Source organism: Microcebus murinus, chromosome 15 (assembly GCF_040939455.1).
Source record: "Microcebus murinus isolate Inina chromosome 15, M.murinus_Inina_mat1.0, whole genome shotgun sequence".
NCBI lineage: Eukaryota > Metazoa > Chordata > Mammalia > Primates > Cheirogaleidae > Microcebus > Microcebus murinus.
This window is the reverse complement of record NC_134118.1, coordinates 6,370,474-6,389,452: the sequence shown is the minus strand read 5'-3', so window position 1 is coordinate 6,389,452 and position 18,979 is coordinate 6,370,474. Positions and strand designations below refer to the sequence as shown.

The following is an 18,979-nucleotide window of genomic DNA, read 5'->3' as shown; positions in this document are numbered from 1 at the left end:
GCACATAAATTTAGAGTGTATGATAGGTAAGTTTTAGATCACTTGAGAAGTTGGCACTAACTTTACATAAGCGTGAAAGAATGCAATCAGTAATTGTAATGTTTCTTCACGTTTAGTGGTCCAGTTTTAAAGACTACATTATTAAAAACAAAATAAAAGTCTTTCGGGGAAGTTGTATTTCCTGCTTTGCTTTCCTTGCTCTGATGTTTTTGACACAAAAGTTGTACAATTTGAGGAAAGCACGCCTATCCAGGCGCTGTATTTCCACAAACACGTGCGGTGGCCCCTGCCCGTCCCTCCCATGCAGATTGGCCCTGGCTGCTGATGGATGGGTGTTCCAAGTGGAGCCTGACTGTGGTCTCTTAAGCATGCCGACTCCTGGGGGCGAGAAGGGCTATTTAGCAAAATGAAATACTACTCTGTCACAACCTCCTCACTCACGATTCCGTCATGGGAAATTCTTCCCCCGCGCTGTCATTGAAATCATTACGTTCAGCATTAAACACGGTGTAACAGAGCAGCCGACAAGGCCCTGCGGTTCTGCTGACAGGGCAGGTCTCACGTTCGTAGCCAGCTCTCCCATACGGGGAATACGAAAGGCCTGCCACTCTGGGTTCTTATCCTCCCGCGGAATTCGTGCAATCACTACCGGTTTCTGGTCTGCTCCACCCTGGAGCGGGGCCACGCGGCCTTCCACGTGAGCAGGCCTGCGCGTCCTCGCCGCATCTTCCTTCAGTTTCCAGCTTTACTCTGCTCTTGGCTTCTTCCATCTTCCCCGAGCCTGCCCGGCCCCTCCACCTTCCTCCTCGGGGCCGCAGGGCGCAGAGCGAGGAGAACCGGCTTCACAGCGCAAAGCCCCGGCCCTGTGCGCCTCCACCCGGCTACACCCCGCCAAATGCCCCCGCAGAGTTTTAATAAGGACCCAAGTGACAAACGTTCATTCCCGTCACTTTGTTCTCATCTCTATGCGAACTGCCCGGACAACTTTTAAAACAAATTGTATGGTCTTAAAATTGCACATTTTAGCTATGGATTGCAAGATCAGTAAACAGTTTACAACAAAACTTCATACACTCTCAACACCCCCTGAGACTGTGAGGACTCTAACGAGGAGGCTTTAAGACAACTAAAAGTTGACCCAGTGGTAGTGCAGATGTTTGTGAATATTTTAGTAATGTATCTCCCTTTGGAAGGAAAAACTGTGCGATGGTATTGTCTTCTTGGGCCCAAGTCTTAGACTGCAAGTGTCTGTAACAAATCACCCCATAAGTAAATAAAATGTAAAACCTGTAAGGCAGGTTGGCAAACTCTTACCATAAGGGCCAGATAGTAAATATTTTGGGCATCACAGACCATATGGTCTCTGTCACAGCTACTCAGTTCTGCTGTTGTAGTGCTAAAGTACACAAAGAAATCAGCATAACTGTGTTCCAATAAAACTTTATTTATACTAACAGGTGGTAAGTTATATTTGATCCACGGGCTATCGTTTGTTGACCCCAGCTCTAAAGGAGGAATGGAGATTGCAGTGACCATTAATGACTCAGAAAATCAGAAATCATGATTGGATAGCAAGTTTCAGATTCTTCTGCAATGATTCTGGAATTATTAAGACTTTTTAGTTGATACTGAATGACACCACCTTTTTATTTTTTAATTTTGGCCTGTACAGTTCTGATGGAAAAATCAGTCAGCTCAAGATTTTTTATAGAATGGGGGATAAACTGGCCTTTGAAAGTAGACTTGAGTTCTGTAGGTTTGTGGGCAGTTGGTGAACCTAGCGCTGCTGGGCTTCCCACAGCTAGAGCAGAGACAGGATCACTTAGAGCAGTCAGAGCGCCTCGGACAATGTGGAAATAACAACTGCCACTTGATGGGCTGCCTTCCCCATCACAAACCATGGCCACTGTTACCTCCATTTTATAGATGAGTGAGGTTTTAGTTGACAGGGTGAGTGCTTTGCCCAGGGTGACACAGCGAGTGTCAGAGCCAGCCGACTGCTTTCCCCTTGGCCACAACACCCTGCTCAGCACAAGGAACCTGCTTCCCCTGGGACATGCACCTTTCTTCAGGTTCAGAAGCAGAGAAGAAAAAAATCTTCTTCCTTCTGCCTTTACTTTCTACTTTCTGTTATGTTTAAAGACCAAGCAATGCCCCTGAGCCAGCCCCTACTGTGTGCCAGGCATGAAGCTTTTATTATAAAAGCTTTATAAAATGAAATTTTCTTTTCATTTCCAGAACTAAACTACAAAGAGTCAGGAAATGGAAGCTAAGATAATTAAGCAATTTGCCCCAAGTTGCACCCCGTTGTTAATTGTGGAGTCAGAATTCAACAGAGTTCTCACAAACTGCAAAGTGTTTTTAACTCAGACTATGGTAGAACTTGGTGGTTAAACTCCCAGACTCTCAAGCCAGACTGTCTGGGTTCAAACCCAAACTCCACTACTTGCTACTTGCATTACCCTGGGCAAATTGCCTAGTGACTCCACGTCTTAGTTTTCTGATTTGTCAAATTAGAATAATGATAATGGTTTCCTTCTTGTAGGTTTTTATAAGGAACAACAGGAGCATAATAAACACTACAGGCATATGCTCTCTGTGGAATATAAGTTCTTTGAGCACTGGAGTTATTGTCTGTTTTGTTAACTGTTATAGCCCCAGCACTTAGAATGATGTTTGGCACATAGTAGGCAATAGTGTATGAATGAAAAATGTCCAAACTAGAGTCTTTTTCTTCTTTTCTTTTCTTTCTCTCTCTTTTTTTTTTTGAGACAGAGTCTCACTCTGTTGCCCAGCCTAGAATGCCATGGCATCAGTCTAGCTCACAGCAACCTCAAACTCCTGGGCTCAGGATATCTTCCTGCCTGAACCTCCCCAGAAGCTGGGATTACAGGCATGTGCCACTATGCCCAGCCAATTTTTTTCTACATATTTTTAGTTGTCCAGCTAATTTCTTTCTATTGTTTTAGTGAAGACAGGGTCTCACTCTTGGTCAGGCTGATCTCAAACTCCTGAGGTCAAACAATCCACCAGCCTAGGCCTCCCAGAGTGCTAGGATTACAGGCATGAGCCACCATGCCCGGTCCAAACTAGAGTCTTTAGATTAGGTTATGACTGGGTTCAAAGTCAGCATAAATAAATATAGCTCTCTTTTTTCTTTACTGTTTTTTATATATATATATTTTTTTATTTTGGCGTATTATGGGGGTACAAGTGTTAAGGTTACATATGTTGCCCATGCCCCCCTACCCCCTCGAGTAAGAGCTTCAAGTGTGTCCATCCCCCAAATGTTGCACATCTTACTTGTCGTGGTTGTATATACCCATTCCCTCCTCCCCCCTCCCACCCTTCTGACACCCAATAAATGTTACTCCTATATGTCCACTTAGGTGTTGATCCGTTAATACCAATTTGCTGGTGAGTACATGTGGTGCTTGTTTTTCCATTCTTGAGATACTTCACTTAGTAGAATGGGTTCCAGCTTTTTCCAGGAATATGCAAGAGGTGCTATGTCACCATTGTTTCTTAAAGCCGAGTAGTACTCCATGGTATACATATACCACATTTTATTAATCCACTCATGAATTGATGGGCACTTAGGTTGTTTCCACAGCTTTGCGATTGTGAATTGTGCTGCTATAAACATTCGAGTGCAGGTGTCTTTTTCATAAAGTGACTTTTGATCTTTTGGGTAGATGCCCAGTAGCAGAATTGCTGGATCAAATGGTAGATCTACTTGTATCGCTTTGAGGGATCTCCATACTGCTTTCCACAGAGGTTGAACTAGTTTGCAGTCCCACCAGCAGTGTAGGAGTGTTCCTCTCTCTCTGCATTCTTTACTGTTTTTGTATAACATGGATTTGAAAGGTAAAATTTAATGAGTCTTTGAGTCATCATTCGAAGTGTAATATTGAAAACTAATGCTTGTCTTCATTCTTTCAATGTCCTCAACAAAAGTAGAAGTTAGTGCCAAGGTGAAGCTGGGGGTTGAGCACACAGCAGGTGCAGAGTGCTTTCAGATTCGCCCTCCTCGCTCTTTGCTAGCCCCAAAGGTGCACACTTATGTCATTAGTTCTAAAAGTCCTTTCATCCCTTATTTTTTAATCTGTCATTATCACATAGATTTTTATCTTTGAAAGTTTATTTTTACTAAACTTGTGTCTTTTTTAATACTGTGCATTCTAAATCCAATCAGAATTTAGTGGCAACAGCTACTGGGAGCCACCATAATAACTGAATTATAGACCCCGTTTACCTGGAACGGTTGCCTTTGGTGCCTGTCCTTCAGCCATGATAGGGCTTCCAGAGAACAGCAAGGGTTTAGGGGAAAGGGCAACCTCACCCAGGAGGCTGTGCGTGCTCAAAGAGGAAGCGTAAGCAGGCAGTGGGGGACAGAGTATCCTCTGGAACAAACATGCTCCTGCAGGTGGATTTATGGAGACGTCCCTGGAGGCTGAGACCACGAATTCCCAAGGCCACTGCTTGGATGCCGTGGTGCCTTGGCAGCAACTCATTAAGTTCTTATTGGATTTATGATGAATATGTGATATTCGTTCTGAGTGGTCATTAACCGATACCCCAAAACACGGCAAAGCAGTGGGCTTCTAATTTTTCTTCCTGGTTTGCACCGTGTAAATTATTATTTTCATTAAGATTAAGCATCCTCACAGAACCACCCAGCAGTAACTTATGTCACCACCTCCTTAGAATGCTCTATTTCTGACCAAAGCCCCTTTCAAAGATTTTTAAAATTACTTCAGTAGCTGGGGAGGCTGAAATGTAACATTGTTTGTTAGTTTTCATGTGAAACCCTCTACGTCTGTGGTCCCCAACCCCCAGGCCATGGCCCGGCACTGGTCCGTGGTCTCTTGGGAACCGGGCTGCGCAATACAGCCTCACCCCTCCCCCACCCCGTCTGCGGAAACATTGTCTTCCAAGAAACCGGTTCCTGGTGCCAAAAAGGTGGGGGCTGCTGCTCTACATGGTTTATATAGAACAGTTGAAGTGCACACATTTTGCTCTTGAAGGTTCTTTTGCTTACAATCAAAATAATTTGCAGACTTGTCTGATTTGTATCATTTTTTAAGCCAAAAAGAACTAATCTATCACATTATGGAAAAGTTTATAAGTGAATGATTTGCTGCAGTTTAAAATACCTATGAATTTTATTATCCTGCAAACTAAATCATAAATGAAACTATGAATTTGATCATCCTGTGAGCTAAACTGTAAACTTTAACTCCATAAGCTGGAGTTAAAGAATGCTGTGAAGTTGACTCTCTCTGTAGTTTAGGAAGCCAGTGGTTAATTTCAGTTTTGAGATTAGGATGATGAAATAAGAATTTGGTCCAAAATGGCTGCAATAAAGAAAAATAAGGTTTACATTGAGATAGCTTATTCATAAAATATGATGTGCCTAAAAATGTGGTAAAATGCTCTGATGTTTAATCTTCTATTAATAATAAAGTAACAGTTAAAAATTTTCAAGTATTTGTTGTGCACAAGAAATATGTGCAAAGCATCCTACGTGTGTTCTTTTATTTTGTCTTTCTATAAGATAGGTGGTATTATTATCCTCGTTTATTGATGAACAAAAAGGGAAAGAAATAGGGATTTGTAAAGGTCAAATAATTTGCCAGAGGTTGCCAGAGTAAGAAGTAGCTGAGCCAAGATTAAAACCAGATCATTTGCCATGGAGCCTGAATTCTGAGCCACTGCCTGTGACATAAGCCTAAATCACTAATGGGATTGGCAATAAGCATGTATTTAGGTTGGATATGAGAGTGATTACTATAGTCAGCCTTTTAGTATAATCACATTATAGGTAATATTGTAATAAATAAAGAAATTGTATTCAGAATAAATGAAACCCATTTGCCTTATGGCCCTAAAAACAGTGTTGCGTAACTAATATTACTTCTACCTAATAAAAAACTTCTAACTTTTTAGAGGGTAGAATTTTAGGGAATAACCTTACAGTACCTTACAAGGTTTGTCTTCACATTGCAATTAGTGCTTTTACATCTTTTTTGAATTCAATATCTAACCAAGCAACAAAAATCTCAAGGCTTGTTTTCTTTTTGTGAGCATGACAAATCTGAGTCTCAAAGAAGTTAAGAAAATCCATTGCTATCATACAGCTAGTTGGTAGCAGAAATAAAATCCAAACCTAAAGTTTATGATTTCAAGTCTAAAGGATTATTCTCACTCGCCCCTCTTTCAGCTACAAGATAAGTTAGAACAAAAATGGTTTATGAATCCACTCAACACTACATTTCATCTCTCTTCTCGTAGGCCGCTACCCCCAGGAGAACAAGGGAACCTACATCCCGGTGCCTGTAGTCCCAGAGCTACAAAGTGGAAAGTGGGGGGCCAAAGTCGTGATGAATGAGGACAGGTCTGTCCGGCTGTCTGTCCAGTCTTCCCCCGAATGCATCGTGGGGAAATTCCGCATGTACGTCGCCGTCTGGACCCCCTACGGCATACTCCGAACCAGCCGAAACCCAGAGACCGATACGTACATTCTCTTCAATCCTTGGTGTGAAGGTAAGGGGCAGGCACTCAGTTTTCTCGTTTAAAAATGTGCATATTTCCAATGCACCTCTCTTCGGAGAGGTAGCATTATTCTAGAAGACATGTCCTTTTCCTACATGCACTGTTTTTCATGATTAAAAAAGAGAGAAAGATATAAAATTCGTCCTCTGTATATGTGAGGATAAAACCTGTATATGTGAAGTTAATGCTGCTACACATTTATTCCAGGATTAAATGAACATTACCTAAAGTTGCACAATGAGTTAGTTATTTGTGGAGTTATATGTTGATGGTATATCCTCTGTATGCGATTGCTTTGTAAAAGAACGGGGCTCATTAAACTTGATTATCAAAACTATTACAATCCAAACCAGGTGCTGTGGCTCACACCTATAATCCTAGTGTTTTGGGAGGCTGAGGTGGGAGGCTGGCTTAAGTCCAAGAGTTCAAGATTACCGTGAACTATAATAGAGCCACAGCACTCTAGCCTGGGTGACAGACCAAGAACCTGTCTGGAGGGGCGGGGGAAAAAGGGAATCCATAATTCTGACTTCAGAAAAATAGAATCAAGTCAACTCTGTTCATACTGAAACTAACTTTTCCATCTCCCTAATTCAAAACAGAAAGCCTGAATATCTAAAGGACGTCACAAACTTGTTTATGTGCACAATGGGTGCAAATTTCAAACCGTAACTCTGAAGTGCAAACCTTTAACTGTATTTTAATACAATATAACTTGATCTCTACTGCTATTTTCAGTCTTCCTTTCTGTCTGCTGCAGAACTTTAATCTAGTTGTATTCAGATAAACTCAGTCAAGTGCCATGATGTCTCCATCAATTCTGTTTAGCAATGCAGTCTCACACAGGACTTTCTCGCTATCCCGTCTCTACCCTTCCACATCTCTCCCTGCTCCCATATGTGGTGCATGGCTGATCTTAAGTTCCCGAGGCAGATGTAGTTGTTGCATAAGCATTGATGGTGGAGGGGTCCACTTTTAGGTCTTAGGAAATGAGTCAAAAAACATATAAAAGCTGAGATGGGCCAGGAGACTTCTCACATCATCCTATCCCATATGAATTGCTAATATCTTCCGAAATGAGTCTATATTTTTGCTGATTTTGAATGACCCTTGTTTGTAAGAGTTGCATTTGGATCAAGCTTCATCTGAACTACATGTAGATAATAACTGGACAACAATGTCTTCTGCCCATCTAGAACATAAGCCTGGATTTCACTGGCCTTTTCTTTGAATCATCTGTTCTGCAGTGTTGGCAGATGGTACCAAGCTAATTCTATACTCCCCACCCAACCATCCTCCTCATCTTGTACCCAGTGCTCCTTTAGATGAGATAGATATTCAAGGTTGATGGTAACAGAAGATGTTGTCTGGGCCGTGTGAAGTTCAAAGGTGGACTGCTGTTTAGAATGGTCTCATCAGCCAGATGAAGCTGTTTAGTGGGGTGATATTTACAGAGATGAAAAGTCCTGAGGGGATCAGAGATATAAACTAAGATTTTGAAAACGTGAAGTTGGAGGTAAACATAGATGTACAAGCAGAAATGAGAAGTAGGTGTGGGGATCTGGAGGGGAGAATGAGAAATGTATATGTGGGAATTATCTGCACCCAGGGCAAAAACATAGCTAAAGGAAATAGGCTGTCTATGCAGCCCTCGGGAACGCCGGTACCTAGGAGTCCAGTGGAGAAGGAATCAGCAAAGGGGACTGAGAGGGAGAAGTATGTAGGAGATGAATGGATAAGATGGATATGAAAATTATATTTTAGAAATCCATACTTATAAAATAAATCAGGAGTCTGTTGTCAACTTCTTTTTCATTACAAAAAAAATCACAGGCTTCATATAGCTATCTAGCACCCTAGGACATTTCAAGAATGCTATGATTTACTGAGACTTTGGTTTGTTCACAACTTTTCTGGGCCACATCATCTGGGTGAAATGGGGTCCACGTCCACTGGCATTTCAACGTATGTGGCCACTCTTCTTGAGGTGAAAAGGGCTGGTCGTGCTGCCTGACATACTGCCTGCACAGGAGGACCATTCAGGAGGTAGAGAGGCTAATACCTTCTGCTGATCGCTGCCTTGGTCTTCAGCTGCATCCTGGTGAGCAGTGTCCAGGCACCTCTGTTGCTCAGATCTGCAGGTAACACTGCCCCTGCCCTGGGTGGGACCTCACTGGCATTTTGGTGTATATAAAGGATTTCTGGAAGGTGAGCTAAAACCAGATAGAGCAGTTTGGAAGCTCTGGTCTGGGACAAGGATGATGATAGACTACACTAGGGCGGCTGCAGTGGAGAGGAGGAGAAGGGGGTGGATTGGAGATCTATTTTGGATTCACAACAGAAATTGCACAGGGACTGAAGATGAGAGGTAAAGAAGAGAGGGAGGTCGAGAATTACTCAGCTGATTTGATCAACTGGGTTGATAGTGGTCCCATTTTCAGAGCTGAAAAGACTGACAGAAGTGGAGGGGGAGCTCTAGGTGTAAAACTATGAGTTACATGTTTATTTGCTGATGTCTGGGAGACATCCAGATGAAACGTCAAGTAAACACTTGAATAGGTGAATCTAGAACTCAAAGGAGATGGCTGAGCTAGATGTGCAAATATGGGTCCCATCAGGAGCAAGATTGAACCCAAATGGACTCAGGACCATCAACAATTAGAGTGGAGACAGAGGAGAAGTCAGAAAAGGGGACTACGCAGGAGCAGTCAGTGGGGACAAGGAAATCAAAAGAGCAGAGAGCCAGGGATATCCATAGATGCAGGAAGACAGCAGTTAACTCTGCTGAATGCTGCTGATTTCTTGACTGAGATCAGGAAGGACAGTGGTCACACACAGTGGCAATACGGAAGCCATTGATGATCTTGAAAAGGACCGTTTCACCAGCGTGGTGGGGACAGAGCCAGGGAGTGAGCAGGGACTGCAGCGTAAACAGGAGGTGAGAAAGGAGAGAGCAGATGATGTCATCTCTCAGGAAGATTTTCTGCAGAACCTAGGTGTTGATGTGAAGGTGAAGGGAGAATTTTTTAAAGACAAGAGAGTGGGAGTGATTTGACGGTAATGGAGATGAGGCAGGACAGTCTACGGCCCAGAGAGCGGGCAGCGCCGCGCAGCGTGGCCGCACACTGCAGTCGCCGGGGAGCTTTGAAACTGCTGGTGCCTCAAGCCTCCCACGCAGACATCCTGCTGTAGCTGCTTGGAGCGCAGCCCGGGCTTCGGGCTTTTTTATAAGCTCTGCAGGTGATTCTTGAAGCCAAGGTTGAGAAGCACTGGCTTCAGGAGCGAAATGCTTGAGTGGCCGGGATCCAGGGAACAGGTGAAGGGCTGGTGACGGGTGAGGCTGTCCCCCTCCACGAGACAGGCGCACGGTGGGAGAAGACGGGCCCAGATTTCCTAGTGTCAGTGGAAGGGGGATGAGGCTGTTTTCATTTTGTGATTCTTTGTGTCTCAGTGGAGGGTTAAGCAAAGTCATGGGTTGAGAACAAGGAGCAGGGAGGGGCTACGGGAGGCTTGTAGGGAGGATGTGCTGCGAGCTCGTCATCTGGGGAGCGGAGGGTGAGCTTATGACAGAACGTGCCAGCGGGTCCTCCCTGCTCGCCAGAACACGGGGAACTGCCACAGTCCTCTTCATTCTTTGGCCCATGGAAGTGCAAACATTTCTGTCAAATTCCGTGGGGATTTCTCTTCTCGTGGCTGTCTCTGCCTGTAAGACTCCTGTTCCCCACACACCCAGTGCTGATGCCCATGATGCCACAGGTGAGAAACTTGGCCCTCCTTCCATTTCACCAGCAGCAACAATGAAAACAGCCGCACAACAGTCTGTGATGTCTAGACCTTAATTGCACTTTGGTCTGGAGAGCAGGAGGAGGAAAGATTTACTGAGTGGTTCTCAACCTTAGAGCGCAGCAGAGTCACCTGCAGGGCTCGTTAAAGCGCACCTTTCCATGTAGCACCTGCGGACGGGGCCTGAGAATTTGTATTTCTAACCAGTTCCCAGGGGATCTATGCTGTTGGTCAGGGACCACACTTAGAGAACCACTGCTTCACTAAACAATAGTTACAAAGCCAGGCGTGGTGGTGCCCACACCTGTAGTCCCAAATACTTGGGAGGCTGAGGTAGGAGGATTTTGCTTGAGCCTAGGAGTTGGACTCCAGCCTGGGCAACATAGTGAGACCTCATCTCTGAAAAAAAAATAATCACAAAACACAGAAGAGTCTTAAATTTCACTGGCTCTTCCCTGAGCCTAATCTTGGTCTCTCCCCCTTAAAAACTCTTCTCTCTCCCTATTACTCTCTCTTATTCTCCAAACGTCTCTCCCAGGCGCAAGTTCTCTTTCTTCTCTCATGCAGAAGGTCCAGCAAGCTCTTTTATTTTGTTGCTTGGGCTCCCCCAACAACCATGCTTTTGGGCAGTACACATTTCTTTTGTTTTATTTTGCTTTGCTTTGTTTTATGAAATGGGAGAAAAGTCATCTCCTCATTTTACTGACTGTGTGGTTTCCCAACCTAGCAGCCAAAGCAACCCCAAAAGGGGATTGGTCTGATGAACCCCACACACACAAGCAGATACACAATAGCCCAACAGCCACCACTCCTTGTGCTTGCCGATGCTAACGTATGTCACAGGACTCACAGAGACTGAAAAGTAGGTCAAAGCAGAGGGGTGTGGCCTTTCCCCAGTGGAATAGATAACAGAAGAGGAGAAGGACAACCATTCCCAAAAATTGTCAAAGGAGAGCCGGGTGAGCAAGATACAGGGAACACTACACACCAGATGTGGAGCTGAGGTCCAAGGCGGCAAAGGACGCTGGGTTGACAGTTACACGGCACATGCAGCCCTATTGATGGAGGAATCTTCGGCTGTGCTCCGAGGGCCCTGCAACCTGCTTTGCATTCACAGGCCGTTTGTCCTCCTAGTCGCTAATGGAGATCAATGAAACACCGCACCGGCCAGGGAGGGGCGGGTGCAGGGAGCACTGCTGCTTCGTTTTCAATTTACCAGTGCTGACCGCCTGCAGGTCCCTTCTGTGGGGACACCTCTCACAGGGAGTGGGAGAGAGCTGGACCCACAGAGGCAGCAGGAGCGAGTGGGGCATTTACTATGAATTCTTCTTGTGTTTCTGACCACTCAGGAACTCTAAATTATGGAATGTATTTCACTATTTAAATTTAGAATGTTCCAGCATTAGTGCCAGAGAGTGGGTTCTGAGAAATTGAGCTTTCTGATAGCTGAGCCAAGCTCCCTGGGGCGGTGTTTGGCTGCACTCTGGTTGGGTGCCGTGACTCTCCTGGGGCTTCCTCGTCCTGACCGCTGCCCCCCCACCCCCCGCACTGACTTCTCTTACCTCGCCCGGCCTCACGGCCCTGGCGTCCGGCACGGTGCCTGGCACATCCTTGATGTTTAGTAAATGCTGGGTTGATTTAATAATTCCAAGTAAATACTTTTTAGGTTCCCTGCACGCTGTCATCAGAATGAGATAAGTCGTAAATGTAACCCCAGATCTTACCATCCTGAAAAACGTGAAAGCCATCTATGGTGTGTTGCGGGCAGGGTGTGTGGAGTGATGTGTGTGTAGACTTCCCTTTCTCTTAGCATCTGACACCAAATTAGCGTCTGGCATTTCTAACTTTTTTGTTCAATGTAATTTTTGCATTTTTCCTTAAAGAAATCTATTTAATTTAATGAATCAATAAGTTCCCGATACTTCTTTTAATAGGCAGTAAGTAAATTCAACTAGCTTGTATTTTATTACTCAGTTCATCCTTAGACTATCTGCTTTGTAGATAGTTATAAGTGGTCTTTTAGCCCCTTCAGTACAGAATGGAGTAATCCCCCGGGACTGGTATCCTCGGAGTAACAATGACCAACAGCTCTTCTCCCGGAGACCCTTGAGCCCAGACCAGAGCTGACACCCTCAGGCTGGAGTCATTCACGCATCAGTCCATGGACACTGACAACATGTCTGCCCTCATGCCCACGGCAACACAATTACCCCTGCATAGTACACCAGCATTGTTCGTTCCTCCATAAAAATTGAATCAATACTGAATTAAGTACTGAGAATAGGGCAGTTAAAAAGACAGACACAGTCTTTGCCCTCATAGAGTTTCTAGCAAGGATTTTACAAATGAGCTACTAATAAAAAAACTAATTATAATTGTAAAAACTACCAAAATAAGGAGAACAATCAGGGCTCAAGGAGAACATAAACAAGAGCCTCTGACCTAATTGAAGAGTGAGGAGACCAGTCAGTGACTTAGCTTTGTATGCTCTCTAACCCCAAAACAGTGCTTGCATAGAATAGCAATCAAATAGTTGGTTAACTGAATTTTTATGAAGTTTTAATACAGCTTATGTGAAAATTTTAGCCCTTATTTATTCAAGCCTTGTGTTTAGTAAAATAGTATGTGTCACTCTTCCCAGTGTCTGAATCACTCAGAGGCTCATTCATCTTTTCTATGCCAAGTGTGTGCCACTGGGTGTCGGGCACTGCAATCTCAAGGGATCCCAGAGAGCTCAAAGTAAACCTTCTGTTCAGTGGCATACAGGTGACCCTAGGAGAAAGGTCAAAGCTGATTATGAGATGTTTCTAGAAGGAGCATGGCTAGAAGGGTTGCACAATCCTCATCTCATGCCTTGCATGTGCCTGGCACAGAGCGGATGTTCCATAAACGTTTGGTAAACTCAACTGATAACCACCACCCTGAGAAGCAGGGAGAGATTATTGGATTCATATCTCAAAAGAGAAAACAGGGTCCCTGATGTGACATAAATTTCTCAAGGTCATATAGGAAGGTAGGAAACAAAGTGGGACTACAGCTTGGGTGTCCTGACTCAGGCAGGGTAAGCTCTTGTACTTTTACAACAAAAGCCACTGGTACCTAGCCATATGTAGCAACAGAAACAAGAAGTTGGTGGCCAGCCGGGAAGATTCTGCGATGATCTAACAAATGTTGGAAAGTCCCGCCACCGTGAATAAGTAAGTAAGAAAGTAAATAAGTAAGTAAATAAATAAATCCAGGTTGATATTTATAAGATCAAATGAAAGTTGTCTCTGAGGGAAAAAAAAAGTTTGCCAACAAGGGCACAGGCTCCCTTAGAGGATATGTGCTGAGTAAAGAAGCTCTGACATTTTCTTTGTAGAATTGCTTCATGAATAATAGTCTATCTTCTGAAGATATCTAAGTACACTAAAAACTCCTTAACCAGCAAAACTAACAAATTAGCACAAGTCGAATAGCCTTCGCAAGCTGGTATGGGCTGTAGCACATACGCTTGCAAGGAATGCCCGGCGCCCACACTGTGGAGGAGCCACTTGTCTGTTTGCTGGATTTATTGCAGTCCAGAGGTAGTTGGTAGGAAGCAGGGCCTCTGGAGTGTCTGCATTAAGCCACCTAAGGAAGGCAGTGGCTGTGGAGCCTTCCAAAATAAACGGCTCAGACCCCAGGAAGGCCATTGCTTCATGGGCTCACAGCTGCCACAGGCGGCAAGCTGTTCCGGAAGTGCCCGCAGCACGCCGGCCTGCTGGAGTCTCGGCCCCCTGACTTACTTTGGGTTGGACAGACAGATCACGATGACACGGCTCTGGAGCCGCGTTTGCTCTGCAGACCAAGCCACGCACGCCCTCCGGGAGTGGTCCCACCGTGCTCCTGCGCCAGCCTCCCTGTCAGGCAGCTGGGCTTCTGTATGAAGGGGCGGCAAGAGGGGGCCATTCCTAATGCCCAGGCTCTGATTCCTGCCTTGCCTAAGAAGGCGATATATTTTGTCTTTGTGAAGGGGCCAAATCATTATTCCTTCTAAAGGATGAGAAATAAAACCAAACTTGGATTGAAACTGTTGGCCTCTTGGAGATGCCTTGTCCGACAGCCTCCCTGGCAGCGCGGTTTGTCTGATGCCTGCGCGCCCCTTGCTCAGCGACCGCCTAAAGACCAGGGCGTGGCGCTGTTCTGGCTTTGGACAGCATGCAAATAAGGGAAAGGAATGCATCAGCCCGTGCAGTGGTGAATGGTCCTCCTTCCCCCAAAGAGGTCATACAGATACTAAAAGTCAGTACGCTCAGCATTCATTTTTGCATGTTTATTATAAATGCTTACTTTTTCTGGGTGGGGAGGATGGTGGGAATTTCCAAGGGTGCCTGAAATCAGCCCTAAAATTTCTCAACCCACCATCTTTTTTTTACTATCCCACCATTCCTGCCAGAGGAACAGTCAAATAAATGAGATCATCATTCTTGACTACTTGCCTCTTGTAAATGGCTAGTCAGCCCAGAAGGTGGCTATTGACCAGGCGCCCGCAGGTCTGTCCTGGAGGCAGAGCCGCTCCGCACAGGCAAGGGAGATGCCGTGGCGCAGTCACCAGTGACGCCAGGTGTAATCTGTTTTCTTCCGGAGTTTTACTGTAGTGGCGGTTGTTTGCCAGAGGTCACTTAGGATTGAGAAGTTGTCAACAGGTCCCCGGTGCCACCAATCACTCTGTGAGCCACCCAGACCCTCCTCTCAGGCCACACGCAGCTGAGAAGTGTAGCTTCCGACTCACACGAGCACACACACCCACCTGCCCTCCAACGGTCCAGACTGCTGGGTTTCAAGGACACTGAGTTGCTGGTTAGTTTGTTTTTTTCCTATTAGTAGAGTTCCGCATTTTACTAAGTGGAGAACAAGCCTCCCCCTAGAACTAGTAAAACCCTGCTACTCCTCTGAAACCAACCCCAAATTAAAAACAAACAAAAAGATCATCACCAAAACCCAACAACAAAAATCTCCAGAGGAAAATGATTAAATTTTCCTATTTTTGTTGGCCTTTCAAACATAGGGAGTTTTTTGGAGTTTCCATGGCGATATAATTTTTTTTTTAACCTAGCTTTGGACAACTATATTTTAAAGTGACAGATCTGAATAAAAACGGGAAATAAACCACTGCTTTCCACCTTCAATCTTCTTTTAAAATCATAAATAAATTTAAAATTAAAATCACGGCTTCCCATTTGACTCCCTCGCCTGGCTGTGGATTCATGGTGGTGCCGCCCACTTGGAAGTGAGATTTAATTCAGCCGCTGGAAGGAAGAGGGTGGCCCAGTCTTGAGCTTCAGAACTCCTCTCTATTCATAGTTTGCCACCTAAATTTATAACTTCCCATCAATACTAACCCAAAGCCTAAAGGTAAATCCTTCATTTTCCTGGACTTCTCTCTCACTCTCTCAGCTGCAGATGTTGTCTCTGTCTCTAATTCTTTCAGGGACGTTTGCTGATTTCCTGCCATGCCCTCAGGCTCTGTGCTGGGGCCTGGATCCCTCCCACTCCAGGTCACAGCCTACTGAGGAGGCAGCTTAGTATGCAGATCCTGGCTTCACATCTCACGAGTACCTCGGCCTTGGGGAAGAGTTACTTCCCTCTGCCTCAGTTTCCTTGTCTATGAAATGGGAATATCTTCCTCATAGGGATTGTATGAGTGTTAATGAGTTGATTTTTCTTTATCCAGCACTTAGAAAGTTCCTAGCACACAGTAAATACTAAACATATGCTTCTTCAATAAATAATTAAATGGCGATGTCCATACTGTGGCATGAAAATTACCTCCCATCCCTAGGGCACTAAGGGAGCAAGGCTTAATCTAACCTGTGCTGAAAAGAACAGGGTATGAGAGACTTAAAGAGGAAAAGTTATGTTTATCTGATGATATCTAATAAGAACGTTGATAACTACAAAGAGCACAACCCTTTTACTCTTAAAAAATTAATACATAAAGTTGTTAACCTCTTATTAAATACTTAGTTTCACTTAAATGCAAACACATTTTACAAAATAACTTTCTGAGGATGAAAATCTTATTATAGAAATAAGAAAGTAATAAAAGCATAAAAAGAACTCAGAGGTCTACAAATCAGAGACATTAATGGTAGATACAGTTGTTTTCCCCTGGGAATTCCCTAGCATTGGAAGGTTGGTGAAAAGGAGAGTTTCCTTTTTATTATCTATGTGTGTATATTTGAATATATTCAATTAATTGTCAATTAAAAATGAAAATCATTAAAACTACCATTGCAGATGCTTTGCTATCATTTCACGTATTAATATCCATATGCATACCATAGATGTGGACTTTTAACCACAAATAAGACTGTGTTTCACATGAGCTCTATCCCTCACTTTCTCACACAATGTTCTTTGGAGCGCTTTCTGTATCAGTACATGCATATGCTTCTTAATGGCTGGTTGGTATGATTGTACCATAACTGAGTTGATCTTTTATTTGCAACTATTTGAAGTGTTTCCCATTTCACTATAGCACATTAAACTGTACTGAAGGTTGCACATACATTTGGTACAAATGCATTTCTGTAGAATAGCACCTAGAAATGGCATTGTTTGGTCAAAGTTAATTCTCACTGTCGGTTTGCATAGGTGCTGCCAAGTTACCCTTTTAAGAGGCTGAGCTATTTTATACTATAGCCACAGGATACAAGAGTATCCCATTTCTTCACACCCTCATTGGTTCTAGGTATTACCATTTATTTTAATACTTGCTAATATATAATAGTAGGAAAATTATGGTTTTTCTTTGGTGTTTCGTGGCTATTTACTTTGTCTCTAATTATTAGTGAAGTTGAGCCTCTTTTCATATATTTATTGAATGTTTTCTTTCTCTACCCATTCATATCTGGAACATGCTAGGTAAGTTAAGGATTGGCAGGAAGAGATGCACATGCACCTCTTAAATCTATGGATGAGTTTTGTATATGATAAGAGAAAAAGATCATACTGACATTTTTCTTCTCATATAGTTAGCCTGTTATCAAAACACCAATGAATTGATTGGATCTATCATTATTCATTCATGTTAAGTCCTGTCTTTATCATATACTAAGATCTAATATACATACAGTTCATCCATATATTTGCCTATTGCTGTGCCCATGTCAGCTTTAATTATTGCTTCATTTCCATTAGCTATGATCAGAGTAATGCTACATTAAAAAGAACCAGAAAATCTTGGCGGCATACAACAATAAGCATTTATTCTCATAGATCTGGGGCTTGGCTGGGGTTGACTGGTGAGCTCTGCTTCAGGCGGGAACAGCGAGAGAGGCTCTGCCTCTGCCCGCATGCGGTGAAGGACAGCCCCCCACACCGTGAGATGAGGGTTTCCTGTGCTCCTCAGCCTCCTTCCACCAGGGCTTGCTGGGCATACTTTCTCATTTATAGTGAGAGCAGAGTTGTAAGAGCTCATGCTTGGCTGTGCACGCACATTTCAAACCTGCTTGCATGGCTTCTGCTAACACCCGTTACCCAAAGGAAGCCCAAGGTCAAGAGGGAATATTCCGTGTTTAGGGGGAAGAACTGCTAGTCACATGGAAAGGGGCGTAGGTACAGGGATGTACAAATTAGGGTCAGAAGTTCAATTTACCATTGGGCAAGCCCCTCAATCCTCCTTGTTTTTCAACATTTTAGTTTTACGCTATTTTTTTTATACTGTTTCTTCCAGATAAACTTTCAAATCAGCGTGCAGAATTCTAAAATATCTGAGTGTAATTTTGATTGGGTTCATATTGACTATAATGAACTAATTTGGGCTGAATTTATATCTTTACATATTGAATTTTCACATCCAATTAAAAATATTTTGTACATTTTTACTTATTTGAGTTTTCTTTTATGCTTTTTGACAAAGTTTATTTTTATTATAAAAAGTTTAAGACAAACTCAGAAGCAGAAAGAGGAGTACCACTGCCTATTGATACATCTCCCAACTCGACAGTCATCGCATCTGCTTTATCTATCCTTGTTTCCGTTATTTTTTGTCTTAGTATTTTCAAGTAAATTCCAGTCATCATGTAATTTTACCTCTACATATTTTAGTGTGCATCTTTTTAAAAATAGACATATACACAGTATACACATATATGTATGTGTTTAGGAGTATGTGGATAATTATTACAGCTAATAACATTCACAAGAGTTCCTTAGTATTACCTAATGATCCATCTTGAATCAAACTTCCACAATATCTAAAATATATTTTTATAGTTTGTTTGAATTAAGCTCTATAAATTAAAGTTAGTTGTCTTAAGTCTTTTTCTCCAGAGCAAACCTCTTTATCTGTTTTTGTCATGCCACAAACTTGTTGCTAGAACTGAATCATTTGTTGTGTAGAACTTTCCATGTTTGAATTTTGCTGATTCAATACCCTGGTGTCATGAAATATGTTTCTCTAATGCCTGTGGTGTTTTCTGTTAAGCAGTAGTTAATCTAGAGACTCAAGCATACTCAGCTTCAAGTGCTTTCTTTCTGGTGGGGGTAGGGAGCACAGCAAAAATACTTCCTAAGTCATGCTACGTGCTTCCCAGCACATTCTTCTTTTCACGAGGTACATGTTTAGATTTATCATTAAGATCAGGCTTTATCAGTCTCCTCCACCCTTACAAAG

General features: G+C 43.4%; 1 protein-coding gene across 1 annotated transcript in view; it reads left to right on the top strand.

Annotated features, from left to right (window-relative positions):
* The window catches only part of F13A1 (coagulation factor XIII A chain), a 161,320-nt gene that overhangs the window by 55,595 nt on the left and 86,746 nt on the right, over nt 1–18,979 (top strand). Inside the window, exon 4 of the mRNA XM_012737725.3 lies at nt 6,295–6,546. Within this exon, the coding sequence (XP_012593179.2) occupies nt 6,295–6,546 (252 nt within the window). The remainder of the gene's footprint in view (nt 1–6,294; nt 6,547–18,979) is intronic.